Source organism: Vombatus ursinus, unplaced genomic scaffold (assembly GCF_900497805.2).
Source record: "Vombatus ursinus unplaced genomic scaffold, bare-nosed wombat genome assembly UNPS02014872.1, whole genome shotgun sequence".
Classification (NCBI taxonomy): domain Eukaryota; kingdom Metazoa; phylum Chordata; class Mammalia; order Diprotodontia; family Vombatidae; genus Vombatus; species Vombatus ursinus.
The window spans coordinates 7,358,850-7,379,931 of record NW_020954650.1 but is presented as its reverse complement, the minus strand read 5'-3'; the positions used below and the strand labels follow the sequence as shown (position 1 = coordinate 7,379,931).

At 38.6% G+C, this 21,082-nt stretch overlaps 1 protein-coding gene and 1 pseudogene across 5 annotated transcripts in view; both read left to right on the top strand.

Annotated features, from left to right (window-relative positions):
* The first annotated feature begins 1,650 nt into the window (after nucleotides 1-1,650).
* The window catches only part of XG (Xg glycoprotein (Xg blood group)), a 61,880-nt gene continuing 42,448 nt past the window's right edge, over nucleotides 1,651-21,082 (top strand). For 3 of the 5 annotated variants that reach the window (XM_027842445.1, XM_027842446.1, XM_027842444.1), the window contains exon 1: nucleotides 1,651-2,002. In XM_027842445.1, the coding sequence (XP_027698246.1) occupies nucleotides 1,942-2,002 (61 nt within the window). In that variant the 5' untranslated portion in view covers nucleotides 1,651-1,941. The remainder of the gene's footprint in view (nucleotides 2,003-21,082) is intronic. The other 2 variants (XM_027842448.1, XM_027842447.1) reach the window with 1 other exon arrangement.
* LOC114028208 lies at nucleotides 2,556-3,844 on the top strand (annotated as a pseudogene).

Below are 21,082 nucleotides of genomic sequence, written 5' to 3'. Positions count from 1 at the left end.
ACCTCAGACACTTACTAGCTATATGACCCTGGGCAAGTCACTTGACTTCTGTGTGTCTCAGTTTCCTCATTTGTAAAATGGGGTTAATAATAGTATCTTTTCCCCAGGGTTATGGTGAACATCAAATAAAAGTTATAAATCACTTAGCACAGTGGCTGGCACACAGTAAGTGTTATGCAAATGTTAGTTATTATTAATTATTATTGTTATTAATAGTTGTATGACACTAGGCAAGTCACTTAACCTCTGCCTGTCTCAGTTTCCTCATCTGTGAAATGGGAATAATTATAGCATCTACCTCCCAGGATTATTGTGAGGACAAAATGTCAAAATATTTGTAAAGCACTTTCAAATGTAAAAGTATTATGTAAATGTTAACTATCATTAATAGTTAAAATTATCATCCATGTGTATGGTCCTAATTAGATGATAATCTCCTTTAAAGTAGAATCCAATTTATTTAAAGTGGTTTTTTTTGGGGGGGGGGCAATTGGGGTTAAGTGACTTGCCCAGGGTCACACAGCTAGTAAGTGTTAAGTGTTTGGTCTGAGGCCAGATTTGAACTCAGGTCCTCTTAACTTCAGGGCTGGTACTCTATCCACTGCACCACCTAGTTGTCCCTGAGATTTAATTTAATTAATTAATTTATTTATATTTTGGTGAGGCAATTGGGGTTAAGTGACTTGCCCAGAGTCACATAGCTAAGTGATTGTTATGTGTCTGAGGCCGCATTTGAACTGAGGTCCTCCTGACTCCTGGACTGGTGCTCTATCCACCATGCCACCTAGCTGCCTCTAATCACACATTTTTTTGCCTTTTTTTTTTTTTTTGGTGAGGTGATGAGGGCTAAGTGACTTGCTCATGGTCACACAGCTAGTAAGTGCCTGAGGCTGGATTTGAACTCACGTCCTCCTGACTCCAAGGCCAGAGCTCTATTCACTGCGCCACCTAGCTGCCCTTTTAGAATTCAATTTATTACTTGTTTGTATTTCCCAGGGTAACTGGAAGAGCACAATGCATGTAAAAAAGAGCTCAGTGGGGCAGCTAGAGGTGCAGTGGATAGAGCACCAGCCCTGGAGGACCTGAGCTCAAATGTGGCCTCAGACACGTAACACTCACTAGCTGTGTGACTGGGCAAGTCACTCAACTCCAATTGCCTCACAAAAAAACAAAAACAAAAACAAAATAAAAACAACAACAACAACAACAACAACAAAACAACTCAGTATGACTTGCAGGATGAACTTATGAAAACACAGAAAAGGCATCTGGAGGTGGAGTGGGGTTGAGGTAGGTGTTCAACATTTCTAAAGTCTCTTCCAGTTCTCACTCTACGAACCTAATACCATCCAAAGGTAAAAGATTGACCAGGTTTCTGCTCTCCCAGTTTTTTTCCACAAGGGAACATTGAATCACCTGAAGTTTTGCAAGCTACTTACGAACTTGTGTGTGCTCTTGGTGCAGGAAAACCAGCTTCTTGCCGTGGCTCTAGGGTAAGTGCCTTTGAACTTGGAGTACCACCCCTTTCCAAAAGGGAGGCAAGGTATAGGAGCAGGCTATACCAGCTTCCAGAGGCCCCATTTTCTCATTGGCGCTTTAATGACAAGCCATGCCATCCTATTAGCCGTACATGGCAGCCTGATTGACACCTCGTAGTGAGAAGCTAATTACGCACGCATACTTCAAGCGTGCATGTACCTGTACCTGCCTTTGTTCTTTGGCTGCCTGGACGTAGAATATTCTTGACAAGTCTATGAGTTTTTGGTGAAGGTGGAATGTTGCTCTGGCTAATGCTCCCTACCTAAGAACTGTTTGCCGCGTAGCTCGCCCCTTCTCTCATATCTACACTTGAAGACTAGACATCCACAAAGGTGGGAGGGATTTTGAATATTGTTGTTTATTTGGAATGAGCAGCTGTTGAAGTTCCCTCCACTGAAGACCATGGAAAGATGGCAGAAAGTATTCTTCCTCATGCTCCTGTGCTTTCTGATTCACATTCAAGGTAATGGGGGTGATATAATTTGGGGGATGTTTGTTTAGGTGTGGACTTCCCCTCTGTAACTTTTTTTCCTCCTTTCTCCAAACCAGTTTCTAGCTAGTGCTTTATAGCAATTTGTAAGAGACTTGATTTAAAAAAAAAGAGAGAGTTTACTTATTAGTTTTTTGGTGGTGGGTGGAGACCAAAACCCAATTAGAGAACTAGGAAATGGAGTTACAACCATAGTCACTAATCAGCAAGAGACTAAGTCATAGAACTGGAAAAAAAAATTTGTTCTTTGTCCCTAAAATAAATAAATTTCTATTTTGTTCCTATTTGAGTTACAAATGGGTATATTTCCTCCAGTTATCTAAATAGATGACTCTGTTTTTGTCATTTTTAATCACCTCCTTCTACTTGAAAATAGGTAAGATGATAGATGATTTGTAACCCTGTGTCTTTTAGCATTATTTATTTGGGAGATGATGAGATTTATCAAAAGTTTCATCTTTTAAAGCCTGTTCCTAAAGGATCAAACAACAGCAGCTTTTATTTTCCCACTTTAAAAGCACTGAAGAGGGGTGGAGCAGACAGCGGTGGTTGGCAGAGCCCCAGTGGCAGCCGGCAATCCTGCTGAAGCCAGAGGTGCTGGCCCTAGATGAGAACGAGGATAACTTGGAAGTCTTTGGCAAGGATGCTTCCCTGATGGACATGAACTCTTTTAGTTCTTTGATGCCAACATCCCCTTTATCCATGATAAACCAATACAAGTTTGAACAAGAGCTGGTCTTAAATGACTTTTTCATTACAGTTTATGATCTGGAAAGTCACATTACTACAATCGAAACTTTCATCACTTACAGAGTTACAACTAAGACATCTTAGGGTGAATTTGATTCTAGTGAATTTGAAGTTTGAAGATGTTATCAAGATTTCTTTTGATTAGGAAAACTTGACGAAGCACATCCTACCCTCCTTATTCCTCCTTTGCCTGAAAAATTCATAAGGCATAAGGCATGGTGGAATGGTTTAATGATGACTTCATAGAGACTTGAAGAAAGGCACTGCATAAATTCTTAAATTGAATTGCTGATCACCCAACTTTAACTTTTAATGAAGACTTCAAAGTTTTTCTTGCTGGGCAAGTCTGGGAACTCTCTTCAAACAAGAACAAGGTTCTGGATTGCTTAGCAGGATGGAGTAGACAGTCAGAGCTGTAGCATCTTCAGTGAGAGGAGTTAAAAACATCCCAGATGAGTTCACTGAAATGAATGATGATGTGGGAACATTTAGCCAGGAGATAAACTTAATAGACAAAATATCTCATGGAATTTACAAGGAAGAAAAGGAGTGTTTTTGAGGAAATGAAGGAATGTGGACCAATCTGTACCTGGTGGTCTGCATCAGAAGATGATCTGGTTGACTCCCTGAAAGGTGTGGCCAGCTGCATTGACAAGTGCTATAAGGTCACTGAAAGACAAATATTTGACCTTTTAGAGCCACTTTCCAGTTGTACATGAATATGTTCTTTGTAGTGAAATATTAATGAGGGTTATGAAAAGAAGAGTCCAAATTCAAGCAGAACTGGATTCCAGAGTCGAAGCTTTGATCTACAAAAAGGCTGAAAAAGAGTTGCTTACAGAAGAGATGAGAAAACTAGAAGATAAGATAAAATGTGCTAATAATTCTCTGAAAGCTGACTAGGGCAGAAGGAAGCAAAACATGCTAAGTGATATCAAGTTGGCATTTACATACATAGCTGAGAAAAATATCAGCTACTATGAACAGTGCCTTGCCACATGGGAGTCCTTCCTTACAACTCAAACCAACCTTCATTTGGAAGAAATATCTGAAGGTAAACCTTGAGCATACCTAAGGATGTTTTGCCTACCTTTGGTGATACAGTGTCTACCAACCAAAGACATTTTTTATGGTGTGGGGTGCATTTAATATAACTGGGTCAAAATGCAGTCACTGTGTCTGGAAAGCCAATACTTTGAAAACTCAGGTACTCCAGAGTTCTTACCTGCATTTTGATCATGGTATACATATACATACATACATACATACAGATGGATATATGTGTGTAATATATATGTACATATCCATATCTATATCTATCTATCTATCTATCTATATATATATATATATATCTTATTTTGTTTTTTTGTTTGTTTGTTTTTTGAGGCAATTGGGGTCGTGACTTGCCCAGGATCACACAGCCAGTAAGGGTCAAGTGTTTGGTCTGAGGCCAGATTTGAACTCAGGTCCTCCTGACTTCAGGGCTGGTGCTCTACCCACTGCGCCACCTAGCTACCCCTATATATATATATCTTATTTTAAATTCATTTATTTCAAAATTTTTGTCAGTAAGTACTTTCATATGACAATTTTTTCTCAAACATCTTGCAACTGGTATATGACATTTTAATTAGGTTATAAAGGCTCCATTGAATAAAAAAGTTTAGTAAAATCATCCAAAAGGTTTTCCTCCCAAGGGTTTCAGGATGAAAGTTCTCTTACCTAGACATAGATTTTCCCCCTGTTCTTTTTGTTTTTGGAGAGTAGCTTATCCTATTTAAGAAAATTGTAATGATTAAAAACACATTAAATACAAACAGTGATGATGCTGGCCGACTACAAAAACAAAGATTAATTAAGCATTTACCATATGCAGAGCAGTGTGCTAAGTGCTGAAGCTGATTGAAACCTTAGATGGGATATGACCTCCCCTTTTCTCTAGGACCTGATAATCTTGTGTAAGGATAAGACACAACATAGGTATGAAACTTTAGTGCAGCGGACTGCAAACCAGAGCCCAAGGGCCAAATCCCTCAAGCTAAAAATGATTTTTGACATTTTAAGCTTCATTTTAAAATGTCAAAACCATTCTCAGCAACCAGGCTGTACATAAACAGGTAGTAGGGAAACATAATTTTCTGATCCTGGCTTTAGTTCATCAGATTTACAAATCCAAGTGATATGTGAAGTCTGAGTCAGAAGGTGGTGAATAATTATGAAGATTAGGGAAATAGCAAAAGAGAGGTGACATGGGATCTGGGCTTTAAAATAAAGGTAGGAATTTAACAAATTAAAAGAAGGAAGAGTGGGAATCCTAGCCTTGCTTAGGGAATAGTGTGAATAGAAACAAAGGAAGAGCTCTGTCAGGAGCCAGACTAGTCCAATCTGTTGGGAGAGTAAAGGAGAATAGTGTGAAAGAAATCTGGAAGAATAAAGTGGCATCAGGTTTTGAACTGCCTCTTCTAACTCTGTGGAATAAAAGGAAGTAATCACCAGAAAGTGAGAGGTGCTATTGCTGGAGTTGTAGATGTAATGACCTATAGGCAAAGGCTGGCTTTCTTTTACTTAGTTAAAAAGTACTGTATAGGTGGGAGTTAGTTATTTATGAATTGCTTTCACCCTGGGTGGTACATCTGATTGTCTAGTCCAGGGGTGGGGAACCTGTGGCCTTGAGGCCACATGTGGCTCTCTAGGTCCTCAAGTGCAGCCCTTTGACTGAATCCAAACTTCACAGAGCAAATCCCCTTATAATGATTAAAGGATTTGTTTTGTAAAACTTGGACTCAGTCAAAGGGCCTCACCTAAGAATCTGAAGGGCCACATGTAGCCTCAAGGCCTCAGGTTACCTACCCCTGAACTAGTCCAATGAGCAAAGTTACCTTTTTAAACCCATCCCAAAGGAACTTCTCTACTTGGAAAATTTCAGAGAAACTTCAACGAATCCTTTTTTTATATGTAAAATAGCATTTTCCAAGTTCCAACATAACAGTAATATGTAGTTTACTATGTCATAATATAATTACTGTGCAATAATAGTAACAATAGCTCATATTTATGTAGCACTTTGAGATTTGCGAATTACTTTTAGATGGAAGAGGGTGTTGGTAATATTTTGTCTTTGCTGTCGTTCAGTTGTTTTAGTCATGTGTGATTCTTTTTGACCCCATTTGGGGTTTTCTTGGCAAAGATACTGGAGTGGTTTGCCGTTTCCTTCTCCAGCTCATTTTACAAATGAGGAAACCAAGGCAAACAGAGTTCAGTGACTTGCCCAGGATCACACAGCTAGTAACTGTCTGAGGCCAAATTTGAACTCAGGTCTTCCTTCCTCCAGGCAGGGTGCACTATCTACTGCACCACCTAGCTGCCCTGATTTACCAATCAATAACAATCTAGTGGAATACTCATTTTGGAGGATAGGATAAGCCCCAACCTACCTTTCTAGCCTTTTGACACATTGTCATTCTTCCCACATTCTGTGGTCCAATCAAACTGGCCTTTTTAGAGTTCTTCACTCGTGACAGATGGTGATCTGCCATCTCCGTACCTTTGACTTCAATATCTGGAATTCTGTGACTTCTCGCTCCCACTTCTTAAAATTCCTAGGTTCCTTCCAGTGCCATCAACTCAAGTGCCATCTTTGCCATTTCATTCTTCCTTGATCCCCACACCCGCAAGTTACCTTCTGTTCATTTTGTCCATATTTTGTAAATAAATACACAAATATATGTACAGGCTATGTTGATTTCCTTGGTAAAATGTAAGATCTTTGAAGACAGGGACTATTTCACTTCTTTGTATTTCCAGCTCTTAGCAAAGTGCTGGGCTCATAGCAATCATTTAATAAATATTTGTTGATTGATTGACCAAAATCACATTTTTCAAGGCTGGATAGAAGCATGTTGTAAAGGTCAGGAAAAGCACACTATTGTCTTTGCTTACTATTTTTTAGAACAAAAATAAAAAATTGGGTCATGTCCACTTTACCTGACTTTAATTCATCTTGCCCCTCAAAACTGAATGGGCTTAAAATGATATTGAACAAGAGATGGGCTTCATATAAATTTGAAAGGAAATGAATCCAACTGCTGACTGTTATCCATGTTCCTAAACATAGCATCTAATTGTGTTTTGTACAAGAAACTATACTCAGTAGCCATGATTTTCCATAGTATATCTCCAATTTTTACGTTTCCTTAGTCTTCCATTCAGCATTTTTATAGTTCCCCACCCCCACCCCCCATAGTTACTAGGGCATACAGTTGCTCCATGAATGTAATAATAATAATAATAATAATACCCTTTCCCTTATTAGTTCTTATAGCATCTTTATGACGTTTGCTGTTATGGAAATCAAGCTACTTGATCAAGGACACTTCATTTGCCTAGGGTCACTTAGCCAATCAGCAGTGAAGTCTATCCGGTAGAACCAGCTGCATAATCTTGAAAGGCTTAAGTTGTCTTATGTTATCAAGGCTCCAGAGTTAACATTGTTGACCTAAATTGAGATACTGTGTATTGTTTTTTGCCTTTATATAATTTTATATTAAACCATGAACACTTTGTGGTTTTAATTGTTATGTAATATAGAAATGATTTTATAGAATGTTTGTAATAAAATCAAGAAAAAAAATCATAGAACTGAAATCTTTTCCCCCTAGAGTTCAAGGTCATGACACATTTTTTTTTTTTTTGGGCATGTGCTCTTTCTAAGAAGACTAGGTTAGGGAAATGATTATTCCTCATATTATGTCATTGAAAAAAAATTATAATGACTAGGAATCTTCAAGGTCATTGTAATGAAAGATGCATTCTATGTCTGCTCTACTAAAATGCAAACACTCCTACAGTATCTTTAAAACACTTCAAGTCGTGATAAAGGGTTTTCTTGGCAACAGCTGAACATTACTCAGGCCTACGCATCACAGTCAAAAATACTTTCAGCAATGTTTGTTGCTCCTGAGCTATTCAGGACAGAAAAGGACCTATTACATTCTTTTTTTTCCCCTTCTTTCCAATTTTTTTCTATTACCATAAACTGCAGACTTGGCATGTCCACCTTTGACTACTTGATATGACTGTTTCAGGAAATGCTTAAGTGCCTGATGGCCTTGGCTGGATTGTTTTAAGTTACTTATCCTTTTTCAAAAAGTGATTTATGATGAAGCAGTTCAGTTTAGAGGGGAGTCAGAGCACTAATTCTCTAAAAAAAGAAAACAAAAGCGAAAACAAAAACAAAAATAAAAACAAAAAACCAAACCCACTCATAATTCTCTTTCAATGCCAACACAAACACAAACACAAAATTGTCATTAATCTTGCTGGTGTCAGCAGAGGCCACATTGCTCTCAAGTGTAATGCTGAATTTTTATGCTAGTAAATAAATACTTTCTGTAATTTGGTTTTATTTTGCTAAGACTGGAAGAAAAATCTACTGCCCCTCTTCAGAGCACAGTAGACCGTGGGTCTCCACAGTGTGATACAAAGCAGTAATCAGGTTTCTAAACACAGAAAAAAACTACCAGGACATCAAACAGTCTCTAAAGCCTTTACTGGTGGTGTTCACTCTGGAGATCAATTGATGATACCTATACATCTCCAAGGTTTCTATTCTCTGACATGGACTTAGGATCATGGGATTTAAACCTCAGAGGTCATCTAGCCCAACCAGCTCATTTTACAGATGAATAAATTGAGAACTAAGAGACTAAATAAATTAATAAACTAAGAGAGAAGTTAAATGACATGCCCTACCTTACCCAGGTAGTAATTATTAGGACCCAGGTTCCCTGACCACAAATCCAGGACACTTTCCACCTTACTTTTGTACTGGCTGTGCCCCATACCTGGAATGTGATCCCTTGTGACTCTGTCTTTACTCTTGCCTTTTATAGTCTCTTTGGGGACTGTCTTCAAGTGACATCTTCTACTTGAAGTCTTTTTTTGTCTTTTTTTTAGTTTTCAACATTTACTTCCACAAGATTGTGAGTTCCAAATTTTCTCCCCATTACTCCCCTCACTTTATGATGGCATGCATTCTGATTACTCCTTTCCCCAACCTGCCCTCCTTTCTATCACCCCCCCATCCCCTTCCTCTTTTATTTTCCTGTAGGGTAAAATAGATTTATGTATGCCATTGCCTGTGTATTTTATTTCCCAGTTACATGTAAAAATACTTTTTAACATTTGTTTTTAAAACTTTGAGTTCCAAATTCTTTCCCTCCCCCCCCCGCCACTCTCATTGAGAAGGCAAGCAATTTGATGAAGGTTATACATGTGTAGTCATGCAAAACACTTCCATGATAGTCACATTGTGAAAGACTACCTATATTTCCCTCCACCCTATCCTGTCCCCCCCTTTTATTCTATTCTCTCCTTTGACCCTGTCTCTCTTCAAAATTGTTTTCTTCTGATCACCTCATCCCCCAATCTGCCCTCCCTTCTATCATTTCTCCCCTCTCTTATCCCCTATTTTCCTATAGGGTAGGATAGATTTCCATACCCAGTTGAGCGTTTATGTTATTAAGCCAAATCTGATGAGAGTAAGGTTCACTCATTCCCTCTCACCTCTCCCCTATTCCCCTCCATGGTAAAAGGTTTTTCTTGCCTCTTTTATGTGAAACAATTTATCCCATTCTACCTCTCCCTTTCTCCTTCTTCCAGTACATTTCTCTCTCACCCCTTAATTTTCTTTTTTAGATATCAACCCTTTATATTCAACTCACCCTGTGCCCTCTGTCTATATATATATATATTCCCTCAAACTACACTAATAATGAGAAAGGTCTCATGATTTACAGATATCATCTTTCCATATAGGAATGTAAATAGTTCAACTTTAATAAGTCCTTTATGATTTCTCTTTCCTGTTTACTTTTTCATGCTTCTCTTGAATTTTGTATTTGAAAGTCAGTTTTTCTGTTTAGCTCTGGCTTCTCAAGAATGCGTTAAATTCCTCTACATCATTGAATATCAATATTTCCCCTTCATTGATTATCCTCAGTTTTGCTGGGTAGGTGATTCTTGGTTTTAATCTTAGCTTCTTTGACCTCTGGAATATGATATTCCAAGCCCTCTGATGCCTTAATGTAGAAACTGCTAAATGTTCTGTTATCCTGATTGTGTTTCCACAATACTTGAATTATTTCCTTCTGGCTGCTTGCAAAACTTTCTTCTTGACCTGGGAACTCTGGAATTTGTCTATAATATTCCTAGGAGTTTTCCTTTTGGGATGTCTTTCAGGAGGTGATCAGTGGATTCTTTCCATTTCTATTTTACTCTCTGGTGCTAGAATCTCAGGGCAGTTTTCCTTGATAATTTCTTCAAAGGTGATGTCTAGGCTCTTTTATTGACCATGGCTTTCAGGTAGTTCAACAATTTTTAAATTGTCTCTCTAGGATCTATTTTCCAGGTCCATTGTTTTTCCAATGAGATATTTCACATTGTTATCCATTTTTTCCCCATTCTTTTGGTTTTGTTTCATAATTTCTTGATTTCTCATAGAATAATTGACTTCCATTTGCTCCATTCTAATTTTTAAGGAATTATTTTATTCAGTGAACTTTCGGACCTCCTTTTCCATTTGTCCAATTCTGCTTTTTAAGGTCTTCTCTTCATTGGCTTTTTGGACCTCTTTTGTCATTTGGTCTAGTCTATTTTTCAAGAGGTTATTTTCTTCAGTATTTTTTTGGGTCTCCTTTAACAAGATTTTGACTCATTTTTCATTATTTTCTTGTATCACTCTCATTTCTCTTCTCAATTTTTCCTCTACTTCTCTTACTTGATTTTCAAGATCTTTTTTGAGTTCTTCCATGGCCTGAGACCAAGTCATATTTTTCCTGGAGGCTTTGGATGTCGGAGCTTTGACTTTCTTGTCTTCTTCTGAGTGTATGTTTTGATCTTACTTGTCACCAAAGTAAGTTTCTAGAGTCTGAGTTTTTTTTCTGTTGTTTGCTCATTTTCCCGGCCTATTACTTGACTTTTTACCTCTTTGATAAGGTAAGGCTTTGCTTCCAGTGTGGAGGGCATACTGTCCCAAGCTTCAGTGGTTTTGTACAACTATTTTCAGAGATATTTCTAGGGACTGGTAAGTTTTCAGTTCCTCCAAGGTGGTATGACCTAAGGAGAAGTGTTTACTCCTCTCCTGGCCTGTGATCTGGTCTGTGAGTAGCCACAAGCACTCTTTTCTGCTGTGAGGATGGTTCCCTCTCCACTGCTGCCACAAGCTTTGCTATGTCAGTGCTCATCCTCTCCCCAAGACTGCCACCCAGGACTGTGGCCCAGATCCAAGTATGGACAGAGCAATAGAGTCCTGCCTCAGTGCTAGCAAAGAAACCCCTATAATCTCCTTCTAATCAATTGTTTGATACCCTTATAGTCTGTGGGCTGAGAGCACTGGAACCAGCTGCTGCCGCCACCCGAGGGCTGCGCTGGGGCCAGAGATGGACTGTGCTCCTCTCTCACCCAGATCCTATAGACCTTTACTACTGACTTTCTTAGTTGTCTTTGGCATTTATGGGTTGAAAAGTCTGGAAACCTCCACAGCTGCCAGTGATTCTGTGTCCTGAAGCCTGCTCCGAGTTTGCTGGGTTCCAGTCTATGCCGGCACAACTTGTGCTGGACTGTACTCCTCTTTCAGCCCAGCACAACAGACCTTTCCTGTTGACCTTCCAGGCTGTCTTGGGCTGGAAATTTGTTTCACTCTGTCTTTTTGTGGGTTCTGCTGCTCTAGAATTTGTTTAAAGACATTTTTTATAGGTATTTGGAGGTGTTTGAAGGAGAGCTCAAGCAAGTCACTGTTTTTACTCCACCATCTTGGCCCTGTCCCCCCTTGAAGTCTTTTCTGTTCCTGCTATCTGCTAGTTCTCTTCCACCCCACCTCCCTCCCCCCATTTACCTTGTATTTATCTTGTTTATATTTTGGATATACATATTTAAGCACATGTTGATTTCCTGAGAGTGTGTAAGCTCCTTGAGGGCAGGGACTATTTCATTTTTTTCTTTATATCACCTTACACATAGGAAGCAGTTAATAGTTGTTTGTGGATTGACCAGAGTTGATTGATGCATCCTATTGCTTCTCTAGTACCAACCTTTCCACAGGGTAAATAACCCAGTCCCTTGGCTTTTTGGGCCTGCCACATGTGGGACAACTCTACTGGAATTCCCTGTGTCAGGTCCTAGTGTGTCATGTAGTAGCCACCAAACCCTATATTTTTTCTCATCAGCAAGCCAGCATTTTATTTCAATCACCTCCCACCAAGCTGAGCTCCTCACCTACTATTTTATCTTCAGCACAGGAGTCATGCTTTCTTTCCCCTTCTCCCTTCCTCTGCTCTTTTGTTTAAAGGATCTTTACTTACCCCTGATAAGGAAACCCATAGCATGATGTTACAAAGTTATAGAGATCTTTACTATTTATCCTGGTCTTCCCTGCTTATGGACAGGGAAATAGCTTAGCCTTAATATTTCTTGGTTTCCTACATCTTGCTAAATGAACCTCTTCTTTAAGCTCTTGTTTACAGTGTCAGCCCAGTCCTATCTGGGCTGGAGGCTGGATTCAAGCCTATGCTTTCAAGCTAAGGTAGTTTGGCAAGATTGCTAGATGTCTCAACCCTTCCTAGAACCTGTTCCCCAACCTTAGCTCTGGGTGTGGAAGCCTCAGGCTTTCTGAAGGTCCATCTTCCCTGGCATCTTTAAAAAGTCCTCTTCTAGCTTTCAGGCCACCTCAAAGGGGCCCTGTTTTCCTTCTCTCTTTTCACCCTTCATCTCAATGGCCAGAAGTGATCTGAAGTCTTGTCCTTGGCCATGGCTTCCTTGGATGAAAAGACTCTTTCCTGTTCAGCCTCTAAACTTTCTCCCTTGGGATCTGTTATAGTGGAAGTATTACCCATGCTGATGAAATAAGAGATCTTTCAAAGTATTAATAACTGACATTTACAAAACATTTTAAATTTTAAGTAATACCTCATTTGAGTAATATCTCATCAACCCTATAAGTTATTCAGTTTTACAGAGTAGAAAACTGAGGCTCAGAGAGGTTACAGCTCAGTCAGTATTAGAGGTAGAAATCTGAACCACGGTAGGAGTGCCAGAAGCCAGCTGTCCCTATAAAGATTTAGAAATAAACTGAATGGTGAATCAAATTAATGCCAATCTTTATTTTTATTTAACTGAACACACAAATCCAACCAAATGGCATAAATAGCAAGTGAACCAGTTTGAGTAGTAAAAGGATCTATGTATTTTTTGGAAACAATTGAATCAGTCAGTCAAGCAATAATTTATTAAGCACCAGATACTGTACTAAATAGTGGGGATTTAAAGAAACACCAAAAAAAAGCAACCAGTTTTTGACTACAAAGAGTTCACATTCCAGTGGGGGAGATGACATGCAAAAAGCTATTTGCACATTCAAGATATATACTGGGTAAATGGAAGGCAATGTCAGATGAAAGGAACTGAGGTGGGGGTAGGGGGTGGGAAAGGCCTCTTGTAGAAAATGCGATTGAAGTCTTGAAGGAGGCCAGAGAATCCGAGAGTTGGATAAGGAAAGAGACAATATTCTGATTTGAGGACAGCCAACAAACAGAGGTACAGAATCTAGAGATGTAGTTTCATGTTCAAGGAATAGCAAATAGGTCAATGTTGCTGGATTATAGAGTATCTGGAGCAGTGTTTGAGGAGGCTAGAGAGATAGGAAATTTAAATAGTATTCTTGTTGAAGTGATATTTCACTCCCATCCAATTGAAATTCTGGTTACAGATAACGGAAAATTCTCAAGTTTCTTTATAGAATCCTTGAAAGGTGTTGCCAATATAGGTGTAAGATTTGCAAAATGACTTTGTTATAGCCATGTGCCATACAATGGGCCATAGTGGAAAAGATATAAATTGATAAATTACTTTAATACTAAAGTAATTCAAATTCCATGAGTAAAACTGACAATTGTTGAAAATGCAAATACATATGAAGACGATGTTTTGGACAGTTGAGAAGAAGATAGTTTTTATATTTGTCCTCAGATTTCAATTGCTATTGAATTTGAATGTGGTAACATGGATAAATCAGATGCAGATTAATATTAGAGCAACTAGGTGGCTCAGTGGATAGAGAACCAGACCTCGAGTCAGAAAGACCTCAGTTCAAATCCAGCCTCAAACACTTACTAGCTGTGTGGTCCTGGGCAAGTCACTTAACCCTGGTTGCCTCAGTTTCCTCATCTGTAAAATCAGCTAGAGAAGGAAATGGCAAACCCTTCCAGTATCTTTGCCAAGAAAATACCAAATGAGATCACAAAATGTTGGACATGACTGAAAAACAAAATTAACATTGGATTGTTAACAAATTCAGCTGACAGGGAAAAAAAATTAGTCAATAGTTATATTTTTCATTTCTTCCCTTTTCTTTTCTGAGCTTTCAATAAGCTGCTATTTTCTTCCTGTACAAAACTAAATAATTCAATGAAAATTGATGGTTTAGCTATTTCATGGTTTCATTTGTTCACTATGTGATCACTAACCTTTCCCATATAGTTATTGTTCTTTATTTGTCAGTGGGAACTTTTTTTATTAATTTATTTTGACTTATCAATAATCACTTCCATATGCTTTTGAGTTTAAAATTTTTCTCCCCCTTCTTCCCCACCACCCTCCCCAAGATGGCACACAATCTGATATAAGCTATACATTTACATTCATATTAAACGTATTTTCACATTAGTGATGTTGTAAGTAGAAATTAAAACCAATAGGAGGAACCATCAGAGAGAGGAAACAAAACTCAACAGAAGAGAAAAAAAATAACAATTCGTCTTCCATAGTTCTTTCTTTGGGTGTGAGCAGTATTTTCCATCACAAGGCCTCTGGAGATGTCTGAGATCCTTGTATTTCCAGGAAGGGTTAAGTTTATCAATATTAGTCATCACACAATGTGGCTGTTATTGTGTACAATGTTCTCTTGGTTCTGCTCACTTCACTCAGCATCAGACCATACAAGTCTTTCCAAGTTTTTCTGAGGTCAACCTGTTCATCATTTCTTATAGCACAATAGTATTCCATCACATTCATATACCACAACTTGCTCAGCCATTCCCCAATTGATGGGCATCCTCTCAATTTCCAATTCTTTGACACCACAAAAAGAACTGCTATGAATATTTTTGTACATGTAGGTCCTTTTCCCATTTGTGTGATCTCTTTGGGATATAGCCCTAGAAGTGCTATTGCTGGGTCAAAGGGTATGCACATTTTTATAGCCCTTTGGGCATAGTTCCAAATTGCTCTCCAAAATGGTTGGATCATTTCACAACTCCACCAACAATGACTTAGTGTTCCAATTTTCCCACATCTTCTCCAACATTTATCATTTTCCTGTTTTGTCATGTTGGCCATTCTGATAGGTGTGATGTGGTACCTCAGAGTTGTTTTAATTTGCATTTCTCTAATCAATAGTGATTTAGAGCACAGTGGGAACTTTCAAGGCATCTTCATTGATAGCAATTATCCCACACTTAACTTCGCAAAATTCTTTACATTCTCAGTTGATTAGTAGGGATATAAGTATCCATTACAATAATGACATATCCTACTAGGAAGACATTGGAATCTGACTTTAATATAATTTTATTCAACGTACATATAGCTTGGCCTCTATCCAGAGAAACTTCATTGTTGGAGGATCCAGAAAGACCAGTTTCACAAAAATAAAACCCAATTTTATCAGAATTCATTTTTTTTTTTAAATTTTTAACATGTGTTTTTAAAACTTTGGGTTACAGATTTTCTCCCTTCCTCCCTCCCCACCCACCCTCATTGAAAAGGCAAGCATCTCTATACAGGTTATAGATGTGTAGTCATGCAAAACACTTCCATAGTAGTCATGCTGTAAAAAACTAACTGTATTTCCCTTCGTCCTATCCTATCCCCCATTTATTCTATTCTCTCTTTTGACCCTGTCCCTCCTCAGAGGTGTTTGCTTTTGATTATCCCCTTCCCCAATCTGCCCCCCCATCAACCCCCTGCTCTCTTGTCCCCTTCCCCCTTTATTTTCCTGTAGGATAAGATAGATTTCCATACCCCATTGTGTATGTTATTCCCTCCTTAAGCCAAATCCTGTGAGAATAAGATTCACTCATTCCCTCTCACCTTCCCCCTTTCCCCTCCATAGAATTTGGTTTTATTAATCATACTGAGGAAGCACTAGGCACAGGGTCAAGAATGCTGAATTTTGAGTAAAAGGATGGGTTTTAATCTTGGCCCTGCCGTTTATTAACTGTGGCAAAATAATAAACTTATTAATTTTACCTCTAACTCCAGTGAGTTTGGAAAAGCAGGACATTGGACTTTAATTCATTCAAGAAATATTTATAAAGCACCCCTTTCAGCTTTATTATCTATTCCCTATGACTTAACCCTATCTCAATAACTAAACACAAAAGTTCTGAATTTATAGCAAAGAGAAACCATTCCATATTATTGTTTCCTGGGAGGGTTTGGGAGGTCAGTCTTATATCAGTCAATGAACAAATATTTTTAAGTACCTCCAATACACAAGACACTGTGCTGTGCTAGTCTCTGGAGATAATATATGTAAAAACCTTCGATGTAATTTTTAAAACTAAGTACAAAAATCAAAAGTGTCCTGCTCATTCTAAAACTTAAAAAAATTTTTTTGAAATACAATATTTATCAATCCCTTTATTACATTTATTCCCTTCTGAAGACATGTTTAATTAAAACCTATTATTGCTTCCTGAAATAATCACATTCCATTTATTTAAGAATAAAATATTCAGTGCCTCTTGAAATGTTGGGGGCCAGAGTCTCAGATTTTCCTGCTTGAGCTCCAGGCCAAATTTTGCTAGACAGAAATAACACCTCCTTCAGTCTGGCAATTAAGTATTATTATGAATCACAGCATCTCAATTCAGGGTAGTTTTGTGAATAGAGGTTGTCAAAAGGACTTGGAGTTAGGAAGACCTGGCATTTTTTTTTTAAATTTATTTATTTTTAGTTTTCAGCATTCACTTCTACAAAATTTTGGGTTCCAAATTTTCTCCCCATCTAGTCCCCCCTCCCACCTCAAGATAATGTGCATTCTGAATACCTCTTCCCTCTAATCTGCTCCCTCTTCTCATATCCCCTTTCCCTTCTATTTTCCTATAAGGCAGGATAGATATCTATACTCCATTGCTTTTATATCTTATTTCCCAGTTGCATGTGAAAACAATTTTTGACATTTGTTTTTAAAACTTTGGGTTCCAAATTTTTCCCTCCCCCTCTCCCCATCCACCTTCATTGAGAAGGCAAGCAACTTGATACAGTTATACATGTGTAGTCATGCAAAACACTTCCATAGCAGTCATGTTGTGAAAAACTCACTATATTTCACTTCATCTTATCCCGCCCCCCCCATTTATTCTGTTCTTTCTCTTTTGACCCTGTCCCTCCTTAGAAGTGTTTGCTTCTGATTACCCCCTCCCCTAATCTACCTTCCCCTCTATCATCCCCCTGCTCTCTTATCCCCTTCCTCCCTATTTTCCTGTAGAGTAAGATAGATTTCCATACCCAATTGAGTGTGCCAAATCCAATGAGAATAAGAGTCACTCATTCCCTCTCACCTTCCTCTGTTTCCCCTCCACAATAAAAGCCTTTTGTTGTCTGTTTTATGTGAGATAATTTATCCCATTCTATCTCTCCCTTTCTCCTTTTCCCAGTATAATCCTCTCTTACCCCTTAATTTTATTCTCCAGATATCCCCCCTACATCTTCAATTTACCCAGTGCCTGCTATCTATCTATCTATCTAAAAATACATACATATAATTTTTTCCCTCCAACTACCCTAATACTGACAGTTTCTCATGAGTTACAAATATCATCTTTCCATGCAGAAATGTAAACAGTTCAATCTTAATAAGTCCCTTATGATTTCTCTTTCCTGTTTACCTCTTCATGCTTCTCTTGAGTCTTGTATTTGAAAGTGAAAATTTCTATTCAACTCTGGTCTTTTCATCAAGAATGCTTGAAAGTCCTCTATTTCACTGATTAATTTTTTCTCTTGAAGGATTACATTCAGTTTTGCTGGGTGGGTGATTCTTGGTTATAATCCTATCTCCTTTGACCTCTGGAATATTATATTCCAAGCCCTCTGGTCCCTTAATGTAGAAGCTGATGATAAATCTCTTGTTATCTTGATTGTGTTTCCACAATACTTGAATTGTTTCTTTCTGGTGGTGGATTCTTTCAATTTCTATTTTATCCTCTGGTTCTAGAATCTCAGGGCAGTTTTCCTTGATAATTTCTTAAAAGATGATGTCTAGACTCTTTTTGTGATCATGACTTTCATGTAGTCCAAAAATTTTTAAATTATCTCTCCTGGACCATTTTCCAGGTCAGTTGTTCTTCCATTGAGATATTTCACAGTTTTCTATTTTTTCATTCTTTTGGTTTTGTTGTATAATACCTTGATTTCTCATAAAGTCACTGGCTTCCATTTGCTCCATTCTAATTTTTAAGGAAGTATTTTGTTCAGTGAGCTTTTGGACTTCCTTTTCCATTTGGCTAATTCTGCTTTTGAGGGCATTCTTCTCCTCATTGGCTTTTTGGACCTCTTTTGCCATTTAGGTTAGGCTATTTTTTCAGGTGTTATTTTCTTCAGTATTTTTTTGGGTCTCCTTTAGCAAGCTGCTGACTTGTTTTTCACGATTTTCTTGCATCACTCTCATTTCTCTTCCCACTTTTCCTTCTACTTCTCTTACTTGCTTCACAAAATTCTTTTTGAGCTCTTCCATGGCCTGGGATCAATTCATATTTTTCTTGGAGGCTTTGTATGTAGGAGCTTTGACTTTCTTGTCTTCTTCTGGGTGTATGTTTTGATCTTCTCTGTAACCAAAGAAAGATTCTAGGGTCTGACTTTTTTTGCTCTGCTTACTCATGATCCCAGCCAATTACTTGAGTTATAAACTCTTTGTTAAGGTAGGGATCTGTTTCCAGTGTGGAGAATGTACTGTCCCGAGCTTCAGGAATTTTGTGCAGCTATTTTCAGAGATACTTCTAGAGACCTATAAAGGTTCAGTTCTTCCAAGGTGGTATGATCTAAGGAGAGGTGTTTACTCCTTTCCTGGCCTATGCTCTGGTTTATGAGTGACCAAAAGCACTCTTTTCTGCCTTGGAACTGTGAGGAGGATTCTGTCTCCACCGCTACTACAAGCTCCACCATGCCAACACTCCTCCTTGCCCTAGGATTGCCACACAGAACTGTGACCCAGATCCAAGCACAGGCAAAGCAAGAGATTCTTGCTTCAACACCAGCAAAGAGATCCCTGCAATCCCCCTCTGATCAGCCAATTGATTCCCCCTCTGTCTGTGGGCCAAGCTCAGGAAGCAGCCACCACCCTGGGGCTGCGCCCAGGACTAGGGCTAGGATTGAACTTCTCTCTCACTGCAGTCACAGACTTTTCCTACTGACTTCTAAGTTGTCTTTGGCATTTGTGGGTTGAGAAGTTTGGAAACTGCCACAGCTGCCTGTGATTCAGTCTTGGAGGCCTGCTTCAGGTTAGCTGAGGCTGTTTTTCCTGTGTGCCCTGGCTGAACTGCGTTCCTCTCCTAGCCTGGTGTGATAGACCTTTCCAACCAACCATTCAAGTTGTCTTGGGCTGGAAATCTGTTTCACTTTGTCTTTTTGTGAATTTTGTTGCTTTAGATTTGTTTAGAGCCATTTTTTACAGGTATTTGGAGGGGTTTAGGGGAGAGCTCAAGCAAGTCACAGCTTTTACTCCACCATCTTGGCTCTGCCCCAAACTTAATTTTTTTTTTTTGAAAACAGACTCTCTCTCTATCTCTCCCCTACTGGAAGCCCAGTGACTAATTGCTCAAAAGCTGGTTCCACTACTGGCTGTATTTCCAGCCTACACCATTTCATCTCTCCTTAGGCAGCTTGGTGGGCCCCCTGCTCCTGGAGCTCATCATGTTGGTGCCAAATTTAGTGCAGATATTAGACTGGCAGGGCCTTCTGCATCTCAGAATTTCTGAGTTCAAGAGATCTGCCATCCTTGGCCTCCCCAATAGCAGGGATTACAAAACCTCTGTGGCATTCAAAAAGTTCAAAAGACTTAATTTCTGGATGATTTAATAATTTTATTAATAATGCCAGAATGTTTATTAATAAAAGGATGGTCATTTGGCCATCTTTCTCTTAGATCAAAGACAATCATGGTGTTGGGCTCAGACTTTGGAAGAGGAGTTTTCCTGAGGGTGGCAATAAGCTCTGATTGGTTTACAATTAATGAGAGAATAAACATTACAATGAGGGACTGAACCTATTCAAATGAACTTTGACTATGTCATTTACTTGTAAGTTAACCTAACCTTGGGCAATCTATTCAAATTTTTTATCCCTACCTAAACCTGAGTAGAGCACAATGGTTTTCCCACCTGGGTGGGATCTGATCAAGATTGTTAAGAAAGTTAATCCAATTTCATTATCAGTAATGTCCTTCAAGAGACTGAACTTTTGAAATCAGGATTTTAATAAAAGGGGAAGCTCTGGATGTCCCCCAATCATTGGGTATTAATAATCATTTCTCTTACCTCATACTTAGCACTGTATAAATGTTAACTATTATTATGGTTATTGTTGTTATCCTTTCCAAGCCTCAGTTTGTTCATCTATAAAATATGGAGGTTGGAATAAATGATCTCCAAGCTTCTGTCCAATTCTGACATTCTCTACTTCTAAAAATTTACATTCTGATGATATTGAATGTCAAAAATCAATAATGATCAATAATGCAACAATATTGGTTGAGAAATTTTTTTTTTATTTCCTTTAGGAATTGAGGAATCAGAGTAAGAGAAGGACTTGATCCCAAAGAACGTGAGCCCTTTGTGGGCAGGTGCTGTTTCATTTTTGTCTTTGTACCCCAGAATCTAGCCCAGGGCCTTGTTGGATAAATGCTTGCTAAATTGAATTATCCGTTCAACTGATCAAAGCTCACTAAGCTTATTGATGGAAGACACAAGGACAGGATTTGGTTTCCAGTTCCCTGAGTGGCAACTATGACTCTTGAAGTCAATTTTTAATGATGAGAGCTTATTTCAGTACCTCAGCAGTCTCCCTGCTGCCTGCTTGCTGAGCAAGGTCAAACTTCTTTGCCTGGAATTCAAGGCTCTCTACATTTGAATCCCTTGTATTTGTCTATCTTTGCCTCACAGTATTCCTCTATATGTACTATAAAACTACAGTCATATGGGCCTTCTCTCTATCCCCACTCCTGGAAACAAAACAAAACAAAAAAAACAAACA